This window comes from Corvus kubaryi, unplaced genomic scaffold (assembly GCF_017639235.1).
Source record: "Corvus kubaryi isolate FWS band 111438036 unplaced genomic scaffold, C.kubaryi_AGA036_p1.0 37398, whole genome shotgun sequence".
Classification (NCBI taxonomy): Eukaryota; Metazoa; Chordata; class Aves; order Passeriformes; family Corvidae; genus Corvus; species Corvus kubaryi.
The window spans coordinates 11520772-11539312 of NW_024581137.1; the positions used below are offsets into that span (position 1 = coordinate 11520772).

The 18541-nt window shown below is 40.0% G+C and overlaps 1 protein-coding gene across 4 annotated transcripts in view; it reads left to right on the forward strand.

Moving 5' to 3' along the window:
- The window catches only part of ELMO1 (engulfment and cell motility 1), a 305383-nt gene that overhangs the window by 46977 nt on the left and 239865 nt on the right, over positions 1 to 18541 (forward strand). For 3 of the 4 annotated variants that reach the window (XM_042042860.1, XM_042042859.1, XM_042042862.1), the window contains exons 3-5: positions 2813 to 2962; positions 15858 to 15898; positions 16831 to 16903. In XM_042042860.1, the coding sequence (XP_041898794.1) occupies positions 2885 to 2962; positions 15858 to 15898; positions 16831 to 16903 (192 nt within the window). In that variant the 5' untranslated portion in view covers positions 2813 to 2884. Of the gene's footprint in view, positions 1 to 2448; positions 2465 to 2812; positions 2963 to 15857; positions 15899 to 16830; positions 16904 to 18541 lie in introns of those variants that run through there. The other variant, XM_042042861.1, reaches the window with a different exon arrangement.

The following is an 18541-nucleotide window of genomic DNA, read 5'->3' on the forward strand; positions in this document are numbered from 1 at the left end:
TAAAGCAAAATGAGGGTTAATGCCCTCATATGCATGGGAAAATGGAAGTTTTCTGCAATTTTATTGCTGTGTAAGGTTGTTTTACTTTTGTACTCACAGGCAGTGGTCATGAATCTGTTTTTTCTCCTGCATTTATTGTGAGCTTTGGAGGGATGGTATTGGGCTGCAAATTGCTGCTTCTTAGTCAAAAGAAACTGTGTTTGTCCATGCAATAGGTGGATTCTATGGTTTTAATAGGTCTCCCTTCTATCTCTTTAGATATGTGGTCTACAGGTGATTTTTTTTCATTTAAAGTGTAGAAGAAACATGATGGGGGAGAATAAAACTGTTGAAAATAAAGGCTTACTCAGCTGAAGCTATCCTCAGTCAAGTTTGTCTGGCAGGAGCTGCTGCTGCTCTTTTTGTGTTGTGGCCAGCAAACTCAGGCTCTGACTGAGGCTTCCAGCATCCCTCCTGCCAGGGATGGGGTGCCAAGCCAGGGAATGCGGCGGGTAGCCTGTTGGTCAGGCACTGGGTGAGTCAGCCCCACTTCAGTGCTGCAGACAGTTTAATACCAGAACATCAGCAGGCTGAGACTACTAAGGACTGCCCTGCTGAGGAGGTGGGAAACACCATCACTGTGGGTGTGGGAGCAGAAGGTGCCAAGGTCTCAGTTTCAATTGACTGTCGAGGTGGATTAACAGCTCATTGCTGCCAAGAAACCTTGCTTCTCCTCCCGTCTCCCATGTTGTATCACCTCTGAGTAGCTGTTTGACTTGAACATGGTAAAAAACAGATGACCAAAAATACTTTTTTTTCCTTTGCTGGTTGATTGAGCCAGTGCACTGTGCAGCAAGGGGAGCACTGGTGGGAGATGCAAATGGTGGCCCTTTGATGTGTTGGGGAGAAATGGTGGGAACAGTGCATCTGCTAAGGGTCTACAGGGTAGAAGACAGACAAAAGTAAATGTCTGATTTTTCTCAATGACCAGCAAGCCAGCTGCATGCTTTAATTGTGTTTATTCCCTGTTCCTGTAACATCTACCAAATGTAGACAGTATCACAGTGTTTCTTAATCACATTGTTTAGTCTTTCAAGGCGCTTCCTGCAATCCAGTCTTATTTATAGACCGTCCATTGTCTTATTTACTGCCTTGCACTTTGCTTTGTGGTGATGTGCGATCCGGTCGGTGTCAGAACTGCCATTGTTGCAAATAAATTGCTGGAGTGTTAAAGTTCATAAATTGCTTTTATAGTATGTATTGAGAACCCTATGTAGAATGTAGCAGGGCTTGCAGACTCAGAGGACTGAGCCTTTTCAGAGCAGACCAGAGGGCACGCAAGAAAAGAGGAAAGATGGAGACATCCAGAAGGCTGGATGAACTCCCACTTATAAAAGTAGTTTCAGACAAAGGTACAACATTTCCCAATAAAGGGATGATTTCACAATTTTGTTCAGACTGATCTGAGCTCCTGCTTCTGCTGCAGTGGAAGAAAGGTCATTAGACCAGGTTGAAGCAGCAACTGAAGGTGGTCAGAGCCTTTTTTAACCTGTACATGTTTGTGTCTTTTGGATGTCTGGTATACTCAGCCATCTCCTTCTCTTGCCTTAGCTCTTTGAAAGGCTGTATGTGCAAGCATGTCTCCATGCTTTCACCACTTCCTTCTCTTTTTCTGCTAAGAAGAAGTGGGACTGCACCGCTGGGGATTTCTACAGCCTCTCTTGTTTTGTGATACGTGATGGCACTTTGCTGGGTCTCAGCAGAGTGTGCAGGAAACGCCATGGTTGGCACGGAGGGCTTGCCAAAGCAAGAAGGAGCCTCCCCCTCCGCAGCAGGGTGCATGGGCTGCTGTGTCTGAGAACTGCAGCACTTTGCTACTAGAGAGGGTGTCCTGCCACCACCGAGCTGAGAGAGGGGTGCAGAAACTTTGTTTGCAAGCCCAGAGAGGCTACACACTCTTGAAAAACATTTGTTGCTGTTGCAAGGTTATAAACTTTGATGAGTCAAAAGAGACAGAACTTAAATTCTGCAAAACCTGAGGATTTGGTTCTTCCCCTTTCCTTTCCCTGAAACTCACAGCTCGCACTATTTGACACCAGATCCTGTTGATATTCATATTCTTGCAGAATTATGACGTGTTATGTAGTGAATTATGTCACCCTGAATGTATACTGCATCCTTGTGTATTCATGTGTCTGAGAGGTACCATAAAGAAGAAGTGTTTATGTGTGGGTTTCTCTGGATCTGTGAGGTGAGGATGTGTGTGTGCGTGTGTATGTATATGTGGAAACTGCTGTGTGTTCTGCCTTCTTCCTGACATACTGGTTGCTATAGTGCAGTGATCTATTTGTGAACACCCAGAAGATCACTGCTATAGTTAAAAGAAACAGTGTTTCCTGGCCATAACTTCCTGGGCAATCTCTTCTCCTGAAGCGCCAGCATCAACCAATTCGGTCACGTTCCCTGGGACTCCAGGAGTGACACTGTAACAGGAGCTTCCTCTAGTTTGTCGCTTTTTTCCCACCAGCATATTTAATAATATTTAAAAATAGTTTTTCTATTTAAATCTAATGCATGCCTATTATTCCCCGTACATTTCAGTGCTTCAGCCATCTTTCTAACAGACTGTCGAGCTGTGCAGCATGTCGTGGCGTTGAGTCCTGTGTTTGCTCCTGTAATATGTGCCATTCTCCTGCTCCTGCACATTCTTACACACATCCATTTTCATCCACCTGCCCAGCCACGGGAAGTGTAGGAGACAGAAGCAGCAGTGCTGGAGTTCTGTCTGAACTGCTGTAATATTCTTTTTTCTTTTTTTTTTCTCTCCCTGCAGGTGTGAATGAGAGAGACTCTCTGCAGTATTTAGTGTCCAGTTGTACTGGCTCCGAAGAGCAGCAGCGTCGCAATGCCCCCTCCTGCTGATATAGTGAAGGTGGCGATTGAATGGCCAGGTGCCTTCCCCAAGTTAATGGAAATAGATCAAGTAAGTGCCTGTGTACCTGTGCTCAGCTGGCCCTGTTCATAAATAAGTTGTTCTCTGCATGTTTGTGTCTCTGCATTTATGGTTACTTCAATGCACATGTGTTTTTCTGTGAGTGTATGTGGGGCAGAAGGTGTTTTTATAAGCAATGTAACCCTCTCCTCTCTTACTGCTAAAGATTTTTGATGTGTTTAGCTGGTTTCTTCATTTGCTTTTTCCTTCTGAATAGCTGCTTAAATAAGGCATTTACTGCTTGTGTGACCCACTTAACACTTTTGTGCCTTAGTTAGTTCAACTGTAAAATTGTGGTAATGTTGTTACCTCTTGGTGGAAAGTCTTTAAATTTCTAGTCAGTGCTGTGCATTTGGAGTAGAATCATACTGAATGGCTGCAGCAAGTGCAGATTTTGGAACTTAAGTAATGGTGCCCTTTGAGCAGGAGGATCTTTGTTGTTCTGTACAGGAATCTCAGGGGTTGTTCTTTTTAGCCGGTTAGTTCTAAAGCAGTGGTCCCATGGATGGATTGGAGGCAGTGTACAGAAGCTAACAAATTCAAAACAATGAATTAAAAACTTTTTAGGAAATTGGGGTGGGGGTAAACAAACAAAAACAAGTTATACAAGGGCCGTGTTTTATATTCTGGACTTCTCTGAGATTGTTTTTGTGGCCCATGTTAAAAAGCAACCTCTTTAATATGTAACAGCTTACCCTTAACATTTTGAAATCCTGCAGCATGTTACCTGGTTAGAATTATTATGACTTCTGTAAATAGTATTCAGAGCAAAGAAAAGCATTTTACAATGTGCTTTAGACCCTGGCGTGTCTGGGGACTCAGTACATTATAAAGGTCTACTGGAGAGGAGAGCATTTGAATTCACACTGAAAATGTATTACCGAAATGGGTTAGTAATTTCTTCATGCAGTGCAACGAGTTTCACTTGTAGTTAACCCTTTTGTGGCACATGGCTGGGAAGTTCCTGTGTGAAATTTGAAGAAACATGGTACTAGAGGGTGGCTGGAGTCACAGCAGTATGATTTTTAAGCATTCTGAAAGCCCTCTTAGAGGAAAGGGAGTTCCCAAGTGAAACCAAACTTTGTAGATTGATTTTTTCACCTGCCAAGCTTTTCCATTTTCATTTGCTGAAATTTTTCAGTAAGCATAGTAATCTTTTGCCTTCTGGAGTGAAGACTGTTTTACTTTTTTCTTCTTATATAACAAATGGTAGACACTGCACACTGTGTGCAAGGAAAGATGCATGTTAGTCTTGATGAACCAAGTACAGGTGACAAAACTGAAAAAAATATTATGAATTCTCCTTTCAAACAGCAGTAAAGTAATATGAAAATGATTTGATTTAATTTACAAAAGCTTAAAGTTACTCTCAAAATCCCTCATACCTTCTCTGTAATATTAGCTTACTTTCCTAGCACCTTGTTTTTAATCTTTTTATGTAAGATTTGATGGAGACAAGAAAGATCAATGCTGAATTATATTGGGTGAAACTTCTCAAACACAGCCTTCCAGGTTATCTGCAAGCTTCCTCAAGCCACTTTATGAGTAGGAGGAGGAAGAAGAGGGAAAGTAAGGCCGAAAGGGAGAAGACTTAACAGCAGCCTGCTCCTGATGCAGAGAGGAATGGAAATGAGGGAATGAAGTTTGAGAGTCTCATCCCTCCCCTTTCTGACATGGAAAGATGGAAAAGAAACATCCCTTCCTACTACCCATGCACACAAAAACGCATATTTATTTTTTTCAAGGTTGGGAGAAATGTGGGAATGAACCTTGGAAATATATAGGGTGATACATACTTCTGAACACACAGCTCTGCCTTTGATTCACTTAGTGCTAACTTTTCCTCAATCTGTTTCCTTTAAAGCATCTATTCAGTAGAAGAGCTGTAGTGGAGGAGATGATTCATACCTCAGATGGCTAGCTGTCAGAGATGATAAAGGGGAGGAGGGAAAAGGAAGGCAGAAAAGAGAAGCGACCTACCCACTGACCAGACACTGCAGCCAGTGCCTGTGTCCCAGGTGGGATCTGCTCATTCAGTCACCACTTGACACATATTCAGAAAATCCTAAAAAGTTTTCCATACTGGTTTCTTCTCTGTCTTTCTTACTGTCAAGAAAAACAGTATTTAAATGAACAGCACTATAATATTGCTTTAAAAAAACCCAACAAAAACCCATCACTGCAGCATGACACAAGTTCTTTATCTTTCAGGGTACTGAGGCTATTCCAAAAACTGAAGTACGAATGCCATATAAGAAATCTGAGGAAAATCTGGGAGGTTTTTTAAGGTTGCTTATTGCACATATTTGGAAGCACTTATTTATATTCAGTTGCACATTATCCTAACTTACCTGCTGTGTATATGCATGTTTTGCTTAGCAATGAAGAGAGTAAAATTTTCAAAGTGAAAATGTGAAACTGTGAAACCAGAACAATTGGCAGTGGTGTACTGGCAGGTGTTGGGCCTTAAAAGAGCTCCTGAATATTTTTCCCACCAAATGTTATTAAGCTTTACACTCCCCTTCAGATGCACAACTTCTGACAACTTGGACCTCAGGAGGCACAGAGCCTTTTCGAGTTGAGGTTTCCCACTGCATTTCTACAGTTTTGTCAACTTGGGTTCATCAATGATGGTTTTAAACTTAATCATGCAAGTCTCAGTTAGTTAGAGAGACTCTGTGCCAGAACAATTAATATATAAATAAATGCCTTTTGGAATTAGCCTCTGTGCCTGCTTCCAATGAATGTGAAGACAATTTTGCTGCTCATTCGTTGGCATGTACTATTTGATGTCAGGGTTTTACAAAGTGTTTTTTTTCTTGGAAAGTTGCTTTAAACAAGAAGAGCCAAAACTGCCTCTTACTTACTGCCCTCTCTCACTTAACAGGTGGGAACTAATTAAGTTGCAGTAAACCTGGCAACTGGCTGATGCCTGTATGCATTAAAACTGATTTTAAATCATGTCCTTCTTAAGAGCTGACCTTGATTGAATTCAGCTACTCTCTTCCAGAATACTTGGGGTTTATTTGGGTTTCCCCCCCCAATTCCATCATTTTCCTCAATTATAAATTTGAAAAATAGCATCTGGACTCTTCCCTCCTCCATAAATCTGTACTAGCAATATCAAAAGTCTGCCCAAAAATTAATTTTTAATATGAAAATTTGATTGTGGCTTTAAGAACTGTGTATAGTGTTGATCTTTCATGCTTTAGTCTTTCTGTCATGTAAGGGGAGGAATGGAAATGAGTTGGTGTCTGAATTTGCATTGGGATCTTTTTGTGGACTTCTTAGCAATGCAGTCTGGGGAAGAAATGAATGGTGGATACTGACTGTCTGTTATCTTTTTCTCCACTCTTCTGGCTGATTATTCTAGAAGATGTTAAGAATAGGACTGCACAGGGTCTGTACGGGTGAACCAGGATGCTGGCTAGTCTATCCTGTCTTCTCTTTATTTGTCCCAGCAACAGCTATTTCATTAGAGGGTGTTATTTCTTGTGTTCAGTGAAAGTTTGCATGCTTTAATTTGTGCCCATTATGTATAATTCTTAGCTGTTGGGGCTTTTTACAACACAAATTATTTTAAAACCAATGCTGGTTTTAGGTTACCTGGATACTTTGTGGATTTACAGTTACGCTGTTCCTGCTGCAGGAGAAGCAGCTTCCATGAGAGGCACAAGATGGATATTTGGGGACAGTATCTATTTTGGCTTATCCCATTCAAATCCACTCCTGTGTCTTAACACAAGTTGTGCTAAAACCAGATTTCTGTAAGCTTGGGGATGAAATTCCTCAGCCTTGGAGGTAAACAACTGTTCCTACAGAAAGGAACAGTTTATTATGAAACTTGGCCATACAGTCTCTTCCTCCATGTTTGCTTTTACCTATGAGATCATTACACATGGATTAAATTAGCAGATGTGAATCTTTACATTAGCAAAAAGAAATGGAAGGGAGGGGTGGAGAGGAGGAAAGCTGTGTTTTCTTTTCAAAGCCCAGATTTTATACAGTGAGCAAAATTTACAGGAGCATTGTCATATGACAATTTCATGTTAATAAAAGTGCAGCACATGGGTGGAGCCATGGGCTGCTTTACATTAATATTCTCTCTAAAGTTTAGATTTACTCAGCAGGTTTATCTTTTAAGAGTCTCTTTCAAGTTTTATCTTCTGACAGTGTCATTTTAACTGTGGGGTTTTTTTGTCTTCTTCACAGAAGTAATTTTACTTTACTGCATATTAAAAGGTCACCAGTAAGGTTTTGGGTTTTTTTAAAGTAGCTTTCAAACCGAAATCTGGTTTCAGACCTAAATCTGGACCCTTGGGGATTGTTAATTGATTTAGTGCAGTGTTTCTCAAACTGTGGGGAAGAATGTATTTCAAAATTGTGAAATGCTTAATTAGAGAAAAGAAAGTGGCACATCGCTTCTGCCATGTCAGTAGACTAAGAATAGATAATAGTTTCTGCAAGTACTGTCACTAGTAATAGCAGTATACCGAGACAATCCTAGCATCACGAGTCTAAATGTATGCAATATTAGTGAGCACCAGCATTGTTCAAGCGGTGAACAAGAAAGGGATATTGATGTCTCACTGTACTGCAAAGTGTCACTCCCTGTGCTTCATTCTGGCTCCACATTTTGACTCCTTCAAAATCAAGGGGTTCAGTTCTTGAGGGAATGAAGGAAGAGAAAGGCACTTGCCTCCTTCCCACAAACCTGCAAATTTATATGAACTCTTACCCAGAAAGTGTAATGGTACTGCAGCAGCTGGAATTAGTGATGCTTTTTGTTATGAATATTGCTAAGATTTCCAGTGTTATTGCACATCCTGAGTTTATAGTAAAGGGAAGTGTCAGTGCCTTTAACAGCTGACAAGATCTCAGTTTCTTGAAGATAGAGGATTATGAAGCAGCTCATGGGGAGAGCAACAACAACAAAAAAATCTAACACTGACTTATGAAAACGTTCCCTGCCTGGGTTTGCTAGCAGCAGCTCCTTTCTGTCAGATGGGAGAAGGAGTCAGTGCTCGAGGCTGGCCACTGCAGCTGTATCACAGCCACTCTGAAGGAGGATGTCAGTTGCTGCTGATGGAAGACTTGCCCAAAGATAGATGAACCAAAACGTGGCTACCTTTTCAAAAAGAATTGAAAAACACTTGGCTGTCTTAAGCCAGTTTGTTAAAGGTAGGGCTTGCTTAAAATCAATGTTTAGGTGCCGAACAGATGCTTTTAGAGTTTTATTGCTCCTTGTTGTATCTGTCATATTTCAGCTTCACAGAATTGAATGTGAAACTGTTCATAAAGCAGATGCTAATTGGCATATAAACATAGTGAAAATATTTGACAGTTTTATAATGCTTGCAATTTTGTTACCATCAGGAATTATTAATAGAGATGATAAAGAAATCATATCCCCTATTTTTATGTGATTTTTTTTCCATTTTCTTTGCTGGACTCACAAAAGGTCTCAATTTTTTACTTTTATTTATTTTGTAAAAGCTGTTCAGCAGCAAGAATAACCTTGGAAACAGTAATGCAGATGTTTTAGTGCACTGGGTATAATTCAATGCACTGACACACTTGTATACATAGACAATGCTTCATTAACATAATGAACCAATTGTTAAATACAATGGAGTTTGAAAAATATGATTCCTTTTCTTAAAGGACTGTGGCATTGGAGTAGTCATCATTAGAGCCTCAGTTCTTTGATGTGGTGGCAGCTAGCCAGCCGGGATAAAATGGGCAATGTTACTGTCACATGTTACATTTTATTAGTCTGGCTTGTCCAAAGCCACATTCCCACTGGTTGGCTGGAGTCTTTCAAAGCTGCAAACTTATGTCCTGTGGTGTATGTGGCTGGGACCTCATCACTGAAAAATACATAAAAACTCTGTCTTACTGCTTCTGTTGAATACAGAGACAGCAGCAAGGCTTAGTAGATGGAAGAGGTAATAGCTGTGCAGAAGGGTTAGACATTGTAAAAGAAAGGGACAGGGAAAATAAATAGAAATGTTTAGTGAATTTTAGTCTAATGGATGCTATTTATGCTTTCTACTTGGTGCTATCTTCTAGGTTAAGAACCATAAGTTCAATGCAGTAGACAGGGTTTGGTTGGCTGGTTGGTTGGTTGTTTTTGTTAAATCGAAGTGCAAGTAGAGCCAGGATACACTTGAGGTCTACATAACTAATATCCCACTGTTCCTGATCTCCAGCATAAAGGATGTTCAGAAAATAATATTTTAGGAAAGAGATAAACCACTTTATTTATTCTCTTCTTGGTTTTTTGTGGGCTTGTGGGGTTTTTTGTTTGATTGGTTTGGAGTTTGGTTTGAATTTTTTCATGTCTCTGATTTTACTAGCTCCATAATTCTTGCCAGAACCTCCCTGTTCAATTGGAGCCTGAATTTTGCTGCCTGCAGCTGATGGCATTTTCAAGGTGAAGGCTAAACATGACTTTAAGGTTCTTGCATCCGTAAAATTTTTTTAACTATCAGCAGGAGTCCCATCTCTTAAGTTAATTCTGCTCTTATTTAAGGGAAATGTGTAATGACAAGATTCCTGAAGTTATGGACCAATGAATTAACTCATATTCTGGCCAGCTGGAGTATGCAGGCACAGTTTATGACTCAATTATGTTCTAGTTATAGACATACAGATTGTAATACAAAAGAGAGTAATACCAAAAACCCCACAGTATAATTTTTTTCTGCCTTCATGGAGAAACTTCTTCCCTTGTAGACCAGCAACGTGTCATTCATGAGCTGGGGGTTTGGGGTTTCTTCATTCAGTCTTCAAAGGCATGCTCTCCTAATAGGTTGTGTGAAAAGCCAAACCTTAAAGCCCTGCTTTGTATTTTACAGTGTACTTTGGCTGTATTTTAAATATGTGGGGCAAGTGTGTTGCACACAAACATGCTGAAATCCACAGCTGTGGGTTGCCAGGTGTTTTTTAACAGTACTTTTCAGTACTCTTGATTGGGAGTTTTTAGTGTTCCTATTTATAGTTGAGAAAGCAGGAAATGTTATGACTTGTTAGGACACTAGATACAGAGTAAAAAGTATCTGTAAAATACTGTTTATGGGGTTTTTTTGTTTACTTGAGGTTTATTGTTAATAACATTATGTTTTGCTGCTTCCTTGTACAGTCACTGTAACATCCTAAACATATTATCTGTCAATGCTTAGATCAGGTGAAATGCAGACTTAGGAGTGAGGGTCTCTTTGGGGGTGGGAAGGGAGCAATTGAGGAAGCTGTAACTGCAAGTGAAGTGGGAGAGGGCACAAATACCTGGGTTTCCCTAAGTCTTGTGTGCTCTGAGGAACTCCTACTGCTAAATTTATATCAAGGTGTTGCTACTGACCTGTTAAAACTACCACCTTAAGAGCTGATAAAAGCTCTCTCCCGTCAGCAGCTGCACTTGTTGAGGGTTTTGCCTGTCGGCTTTGAGGTGTGAATGTTTCCTGCCCTGGGTTGTGTTCTTGCACTGGCAGAACTGCGTGGTGTCGGCCTGGCCTTGGCTGGGTTTTATGGCCTCTGTTACTGTAGCACTGCAGTGTCCCGGTTCTTCAGGCATTCACTCTCTCTGGTGCTCTGCTGGGTTAGAGAAATCCTCTCTTTCATGTTTTACAGATGCTCGATAATACATTAGCCAGTCTGGTCTCACCAGTATTCCATTGTAGTCAGTGGAGAGTGTTGATTCACAGAGTGGTTCAGAGCAGGTTGAAAAGGCTGAAGTCCAAAGCACTCCAGCATCTCCCCCTTACAGAAGACCTTATCTCTTACACCACAGGATACCAGTGCTGAAGTAGCTAGTCATGGAGCCGGATCTCCTGGCATTTGCTGTTTGCCACCAGTCCACCGTGGACCCTGTTGTATGACAGTAACAAGTAAAGCCTCCACTGACTGTGAAAAGAGGTGTTTTTCTGTTTTTTCATAGGCATAAAAATGACTTCAGCACTGAAAGATTTATTAGTATAGTGGTAGCATTTATTATAAGACAGAATATTGTATTTACTGGCTTTAAGTTCTGGTTTTTTGACAGATGCACAGATCAGCAACAGAACTTTTTTCCTTAATGCTGTTTCCCACTAACAGATGTGCTGCATCTGCTATTTTTTCTGTGAGGCTTAAAGACAGAAAAGTTAAGGGTTTTCTTTTTACTTCTGTGGTTAAAAGGTGTCAGACAGGGAGAGTGATATCCCAATGATTGTCCAAAAAAAACCCCAACAAGCACAACTTAACAAACCAACCCAGGAAGAAGAAAAAGCAATGAATCTCTGTTAGTCATGTTGAAAAGAAAGATATTCAAGCTTGGCCTAAAAGAAACCTGTCTACAATTTCTTGGTCTTGCTCAAAGTGTATTAGAACTGCACATGTAAACACAGGTTTCCACCCGGATTTAGGCTTCTGTCTTCTTTACAGTTCACGCATGCACATATACACACACACTTCCTGTTTGATTTGGAAGTGCTTTAAGCCCAAGTTAGTGTACCACTGGTGGTTTGAACAGAACCTAGGGCTTGGTCAGCACTGGTGTACTGGATATTCTTTGTTACTTTTGTTCATCCCATGATTTCTCTGGAACAGAACAGTGATCTGGACTAACCCAGTTTACAGACTTGTAACTAAGCACACCTGCGTTTCCTGGTGACTAGTTCCCTATGAGTTCTCCATAGGGGTAGGCATGAAAGGATGAAACTGGTGAGGAAATTGGAGTGGGAAAACTCAGGTAGTGTTCTGCAAGTTACTTTGGATGTACTACCAAATATTGCACAAGTAGCAAGGGCAGGTACTCAAGAAGACCGAGTTAGGGATCTGTGTGCATCCCAGCACACAAAACCTGGAGACCCCATCCGAGACATGTGCAGTTGAGCACAGACAGGGTGCCTAGGTGTTCCTGCATGGTGGATGTCACTAGGGCCACACCTGAATCTTGGACACCTGTGCTAACCAGTCAGTGCAGATAAAGCTTTACCAGGTGTGTAAATTCACATTGGCTCTAGTGCTGCCGATGCTCTGTGCCATTGTCAGGATTCTCCCCTCATGTGCAGATCAGTAAGTCACAAGGCCATAATGCCCCAGTGCCTTTTCCCACTTAACTTCAGCTATCAATTTAATACCTATCCTAGGAAAATACTTTTATTCTAACCAATGTGTTCAGTGCAGATACTGTGATAAGTTAGCTGAAGGTGTTATCTCCTGTAGGGAGCATGAAGTTTACTTTGATCTCTGTTATTTTGTATATAAAAGCAACAGCCTGATCTTCGTAGAGCTTTAAATGAGCATCTCAGCATGTGTAAAAGCTCACTTCATTTTTACAAGTCTAAGAGAAGACACAGAGACAAAAAAAAATGCAGTAGCACAAAATACTCATTTCTGTGAAGGAAAAACTTCAAAATATTTTTGGACTGATTGTAAGAAATTCTTTGAAGTACATTGACTAATAAGGTAAATTTGACTTTTTGGAACTGTAAATGCAGCAAAGATAAGTAAATTTCCATAAACATAATTTTACTAAGATTAAGGTAACAAAACCTTTAAATCTGTGGTCTTTGACGTCAGGCAGGTATTTAGAGCCAGGAAAGAAACAAAGTGACTTTGAATGGCCTGCCAAGTGGATTTACTCTACAGAGAATGGAAATGGGCTTTTATCTCATTTTCCATGGTTCAAAAAGAAAAAAAATTAATTCCTCGCTTTTCTTTGTTTTCTAGTAGTGCTGCATTCCTATACATGCAGTAAACAGTCATGTCCAAACATATTTTAGTGTCTTGCAGCTTTTGCTCGCAGGACTGCGATGAGATTCTGGGGGTGGCTAGCAAGCAGCCGTGGGAGCTGGGCACTCACCCGCCTGTCACTCCCAGAGGAAAGCAGCATTCTGCTGGCAAGGGGGCCTGGCTGTGCAGGCAGGGTGGCAGGACTGCTGCTAGCTCTGCGTGCTGCCTGCCAGAGTTTCCCTGCAGCACACTCTTACCAACCAGCCTCCTCCCGGGAGAGTGCACACAGGGAGTTGTGGCAGCCCTCGCCTGCTTGCAGTGACACTCCTCTTGTGAACAACGTGCTGGTGGTAATTTATCTCCCTGCAAGCGGAGGGGAAAGAATTTTGTCTGGAGACTTATACACAGGGGGAGTGAAGCCCAAGGGATTATTAGGAGCAGCAGTTCATTAGTATTGCTAGTACTTATTAGTATTGCTATGGTGGTATTTATTTTACATTTATTAATTTGTAAAGTATTATCAAATCACTAATTGCAAACTCTGTGTCCCAGAAGAGTTCCACTTGGTTTTCATCTTGTTGCTTCCTTCATCATGAGCTGTGCTTACTCACATCAGTGCTGTAGCGGTAGTGCCACAGGAGGACCAAGCTGTAGCAGGAGAAACTGACTATATAAATAATTTTTATTGTTGAGGATCCATTTGCTTTTTCTTTTAGCTGTTCTTTACAGGTTCTAATTGATTTGTTGCAGGGGTTTTGTGTTTGTTTTGTCCAAGTTTTTAGTTTCAGATATTATCACATAATAATGCAAAGGTGGTGCAGAATAGGCAAAGAGGGTAGGAGGTGAATATTGACGAAAGATGTAAAAGTTGATGGTGTAGACAACTTAGAAGGACCAAAATAATGACTTGAAAAGTAATCTAATCCAGCCTTCCTGGTATTTATATTATTGCTTGTTTAGGTTGTTAAATTGTCTTTTTGTCATAGTTTCTAGTGGGAAACTATAGGTCCTTTGGGAAACAATGGCAATAAAAAGCAGTTACTCTTTTTTCCTCCCTTATATTGAATCTGCTAGCTGGTTTCTGTATACTTTGTAAAAGGAATTAATAACTCAGATAAAATTTTGTCACAATATGGAAATATCAGAACAAGACCTACAGTAACATCCTGAGGGGTGAAAGGGATGCAGCATGCAGAGCTGCGGACTCTGCTTGGCAGCAGTTTGCCTACAGGCTGGCACACGTGTGCTGAATGGCAAACTGACATTATCCAGCTCCAGACAAAGCTGTGCTCTTCCCTCTGTCCATCCCAAAAGCATGGTTTTGGTTTTTTTTTGTTTTTTTTTTTTCTTTTGAAAAGATAGAGGATATAAAGCAGTTGGAAGCAGGGATTTCTCTCACAGGATTGCAGAAGCTGAAAAAACCCTTGGAGAGGAGGACAGCAGGTCAAGGTAGCTGCACAGAAATGACACAGTAATCCAGACTGAGGAACTAATCAGTCCAAAAAAATTGGAGGGAAACCCCACTTTTTTTATGTGGCATGATCATCTTGATCTGCTTCACAGCCTTGCTGCAGATATGCAAACAACTCAGCCAGTGCACCAGAGAAGCTGCTGTGGAGAAGGGACATGTCGCTGCTGCAGAATGGAGCAGTTTCCCACTTCTGCCTTTTCTCCCATGTGCTGGTGTTGCTACTCATTTAGGTACATAGCAAGGCAGATAAGGAAATCTGTCCTGGTGAAAACTATTTTTCCCCCCCCTTCCTGGGCCAGCTTTTAGTTTGATTAACTTCCCTGGTGTGGATCGTCTTGGGTGGTCATGTGAAAATAGAAATGGCAGTGAAAGAGGAAGGAAGGAAACCAAGGACTGAGACAATATGGTAAGCAGGAATAGAATCCTTTCAGCAGGTGCTTTCATTCATGTCTGATTAAAATGGTCTTGTGTTATGTTTCTGCCTGTTTATAAACTGGCTTTGTTGACTGGACTGTTGAAATAATAAATCCTTGCCTGATCCTGACCTGACCAAGGAGTCCTGTCTCTGGCTTTCTGTCTATGCTGTGGTGAAGTACAGAAAAAAAATTCAAGGGAAAAATAATTCTTCCTTCACATAACATGCCCTGATACTGAGTTAATTTTTCCACTAATCATTTTCTACAAAAATTAAAGGTAAAAAGCTTATTTTGACAATGGTGTTGGATTGTGGGTGGGTTTATGGTGAATTTTCTGTATTTTGTTTATTTCGCTTGATTTTTAATAATTTGGTGAACTGTCATTATTGGAAGTAACTAGAGAAGGGGATCCTATGATGTTTAGGTGATTTGGGAAATTTTTGTGAAGCAACAGGTATGTGTGGCATTGTGTGGTCACCCAGTGTTGGAGAAAAAAGGCTCAAGAGTCACCCAGCTCGTGAAATTTGGTGTGTTTCTTTTTGCCATGCAATTTCATCTATGGTTTGGGACATAGAAGTGCATCTTCTCCTAGCCAGAAGTCTTCTAAAAACACTTGTGTATGCACCCTGCATTTATAACAATGTTCAAAACATTGCAACATCAACAGGCTGTTTTTTCCTTTTCTATTTCGGGGCCCAAAGCAAGAGAGCTGCTTTGAGTCAGTCCAAATGCTCCTGTGCTCACAGATGTAGAGAATAAAGCAGAACTGATACATCTGGGATTTTAACACCTTCCAGCTGGTGTTTTATCAGAAAGGGACTTGCATGTGTGCACTTAAGAGAGAGGATTACTGTCATCGTATGACCATCTCTGAAAGGGACAAAAGAAGGTTTTAAATTTTTGAATGTCTTCTGGTTTCAGATGTCATTTCTGGAAAATGCTCGTGTTGATATCTAAATCTTCTGTTTCTGTTGGGTAATGAGATGCAATGTACACAAAAGGCCCTTTGATTTCTCAGTTGAGAAACTGAGTTTGTCATATGGGCTAAGGTTGACAAAAATGATGGATAACGTCATAATGCATATGTTTAGAATTGCTATATTTATACCTTTATGAGCTCAAAACAGCAGAAAATTTTGGGATCTTTCACACTTAATGCTAAAGAAATAATGAAATGCTACTAGTTTTGTTCTTTGCATTTAGTGGCTTTGGAATCATATTCAAAGATCTCACAGGTATTCTAATTTGGTGATTTTGCTTTTTCTTTCTTTTTTTCATTTACCAGAAAAAGCCACTGTCCTCGATAATAAAAGAAGTCTGTGATGGGTAAGTTCTGCCATATAGAGCATACTAGATAAGGTGCTTTTTGAAGTATTAAACCAAGTAGGAGATAATTTTTTCCAAAGAAAATCTAGATATCCTGTATGACTAGTCATTAGTTTCTTAAATCTTTTTGTGTTATCTTCAAATTTTGAATTTGCAGTGCATTTTGGGTCAATTGCTTGCAAGATGCGGCTCCTAATAAAGCAGCTCCATCATGTGGGTGACTCTCATTGTGACTGTTTCCTTCCTTTCTGCACAGAGATGCATTTTGCCAACTCACTTTGGCTTGTGGTCCCTGCAGTTCATGGGTTAAGGGACTAAAGCACTGCCTCTGGCTTTAAATATTGAGCAGGGTCCAGTGGGTGCTGTAAGCTGGTCCAGTTGATGTGACTGTTCATATGAAACTGAAATGTGAATTGCAAATTCTGCAATATGGACTAATAAATGGCTAAGACAAATACCTTTACTTACGTTTAATGGATCAATTGAAAAAGCTGTTTTAAGCTTTTATGTTTTAAGCAAGTGCTACCACACAGGAGAAACTAGTTAAATTCATCAAATTGCTGCTGAGCTAAAAAGGTGATATTTTATGCCTAATGTAATATATCAACTTAATACTATATGCACTGTGTATTGTATAAGCTAGCATAAATTTCTGGTACTGTACTTTTATTTTTTTTGGTCAGTTTTAGTGACTTTGTGATCTTGCTTACTGCAAACAAAGATCACTAGGATATACTTGTACTGAGGTTTTCCGTTTGTAAACAAGCTTTTAACTTTGGAACTCATCATTGAAAGCTGTGGAAAACTATGAGAAGTATGAGAAATACATGGGAATGACAGACACTTGTTTGGTCATACTAAAATTATGTAAAGGGTACTTTTTGAATTATTAAGATTTCATTTTGTGATTAATTTATTTTCGTATTTCTAAGGTGGTCTCTTGCAAATCATGACCAATTTGCACTGCAGTATGCTGATAGCTCTAATTGCTACATCACCGAGAAGGTGGGTAAATCATTCAATGCAATTCTTGCATAGCCTGTAAAAATATTTGCCACAATCATTTATTTTAAATTAAAATTTATGAAAACATACTTTCCATAATGCAATGCCACTGAGAGGGTAGGTACTGGGAGACCTGATTTAATGACTTTTTAACTGATTTCTTCTGTTAGAAATAACAAATAGAAGTCTGAATGTGCAAAGTTCTTCATGACAGTTGAGTTTGAGACTTGAGCACTGAGCCCTTCAACTTTGGTATTTTTGTGTATTTAGTATTCTGCTAACAAGTGGTGTACAGGAAACTGAAATATTTAAAACATGAAGGGCTATTTGAAGTCTGAGGAGACCTTCAGTGCATGTCTCTTTCCTTTTTGGCTGAGCAGGTAGAAATAAGTTTCAGTGACTGTGTAATATTTGCTACTTGCTCCTGCCTGCTGTCTTGTCCTTATCCAGTTCTGTATGTTCTGTTGGCTTACTTTTTTTGGTCCCCAGAGAGCGTGGCAATAGGTGATTCATCAAGTGAAGCAATGGTTTCAGCACAGAGTAATGAAATGGCTATAGCTGTAATAAAAATGGAATGTCTAGTATGAATATATGGGACATGCTCATCTGAATGGGACCAAGTAGAACATTCATTCCTAGCATTGCTGATAAAATTGCTGAAATTAAAAAAAGGAGATTATTTGGAAAAGTGTACCTGTAGTACTGCAGAGGTACGATTTCTAAGCAATGGCAGAAGGACACCGTTTAAAACCTGCTGAAGTCCACATGCAAATTCCCTAATCTCAGTGGATTTTGAGCTAAAAAGACCTGAGCTCAACTGCATAGATATAGATGCCTCTTGCTGACCTTGTTATCAGTTTAGTTTGGTTTGCTCTTAAGTGGAGGCATCTCTTGGTTTTGTTTAGCATTTTAGGGTTCTTTAGGATTTGCTAATATGACTGAGACATGAACTAAGTTTTCTCTTGCTGTCATTCTTACTCTCACCCAAGAAATAAAGGAAACTTAGGCACAGTTAAGCATTTGGAAAGACTAAATTAAGCAAGACAGCAAGAACATTTGCTCATAAAATAGTGTTGTGCTTTTTTTTTCTGGGCTCTTGTTTTGTTTTGGTTTTGTTTGTTTGTTTTCTTGGTTTTTAACAGACCAGTTCAGTTTCAGTTTTTAATTTAACTTCTTGCCACCCTGGACAACTTTCTCAATATGACCCTTTTTTTTTTTTTTTTGGATCTTCCCCTTTTTTTGCTTGTGTGTTGTTTTGGGTTTTTTTTCCTCTCCTTTCTTTTCAAGTTTCAATTGACAGATACTTCAAAGGCCACTACAAGGAAACCTGTTGGATTACTGACTTCTTTGTTTTGCCTCCACCCAAATTAAATAGTGAGATTGTTCTGATAATTGCCCTCAGTGGTGACACAACATTTTCCAATAAAGCAGACAATTGAATTTTCCTGTTGGCATTTGAACTCTGAGCAGTGAGTATTTCCAAGAAGCAGGGATTGAGTGAATACTGCAGCTTTTTGAAGGTCTTTCTCCTGATGCAATTGGAGGGATATTTCAGGCTTTATCTCTACCTTTGGTGGATAGGATTCTGCAGCTTTGGAGAAATGTTTTCTGTTCCACATAAAAAAGAGTCTGGTGGTT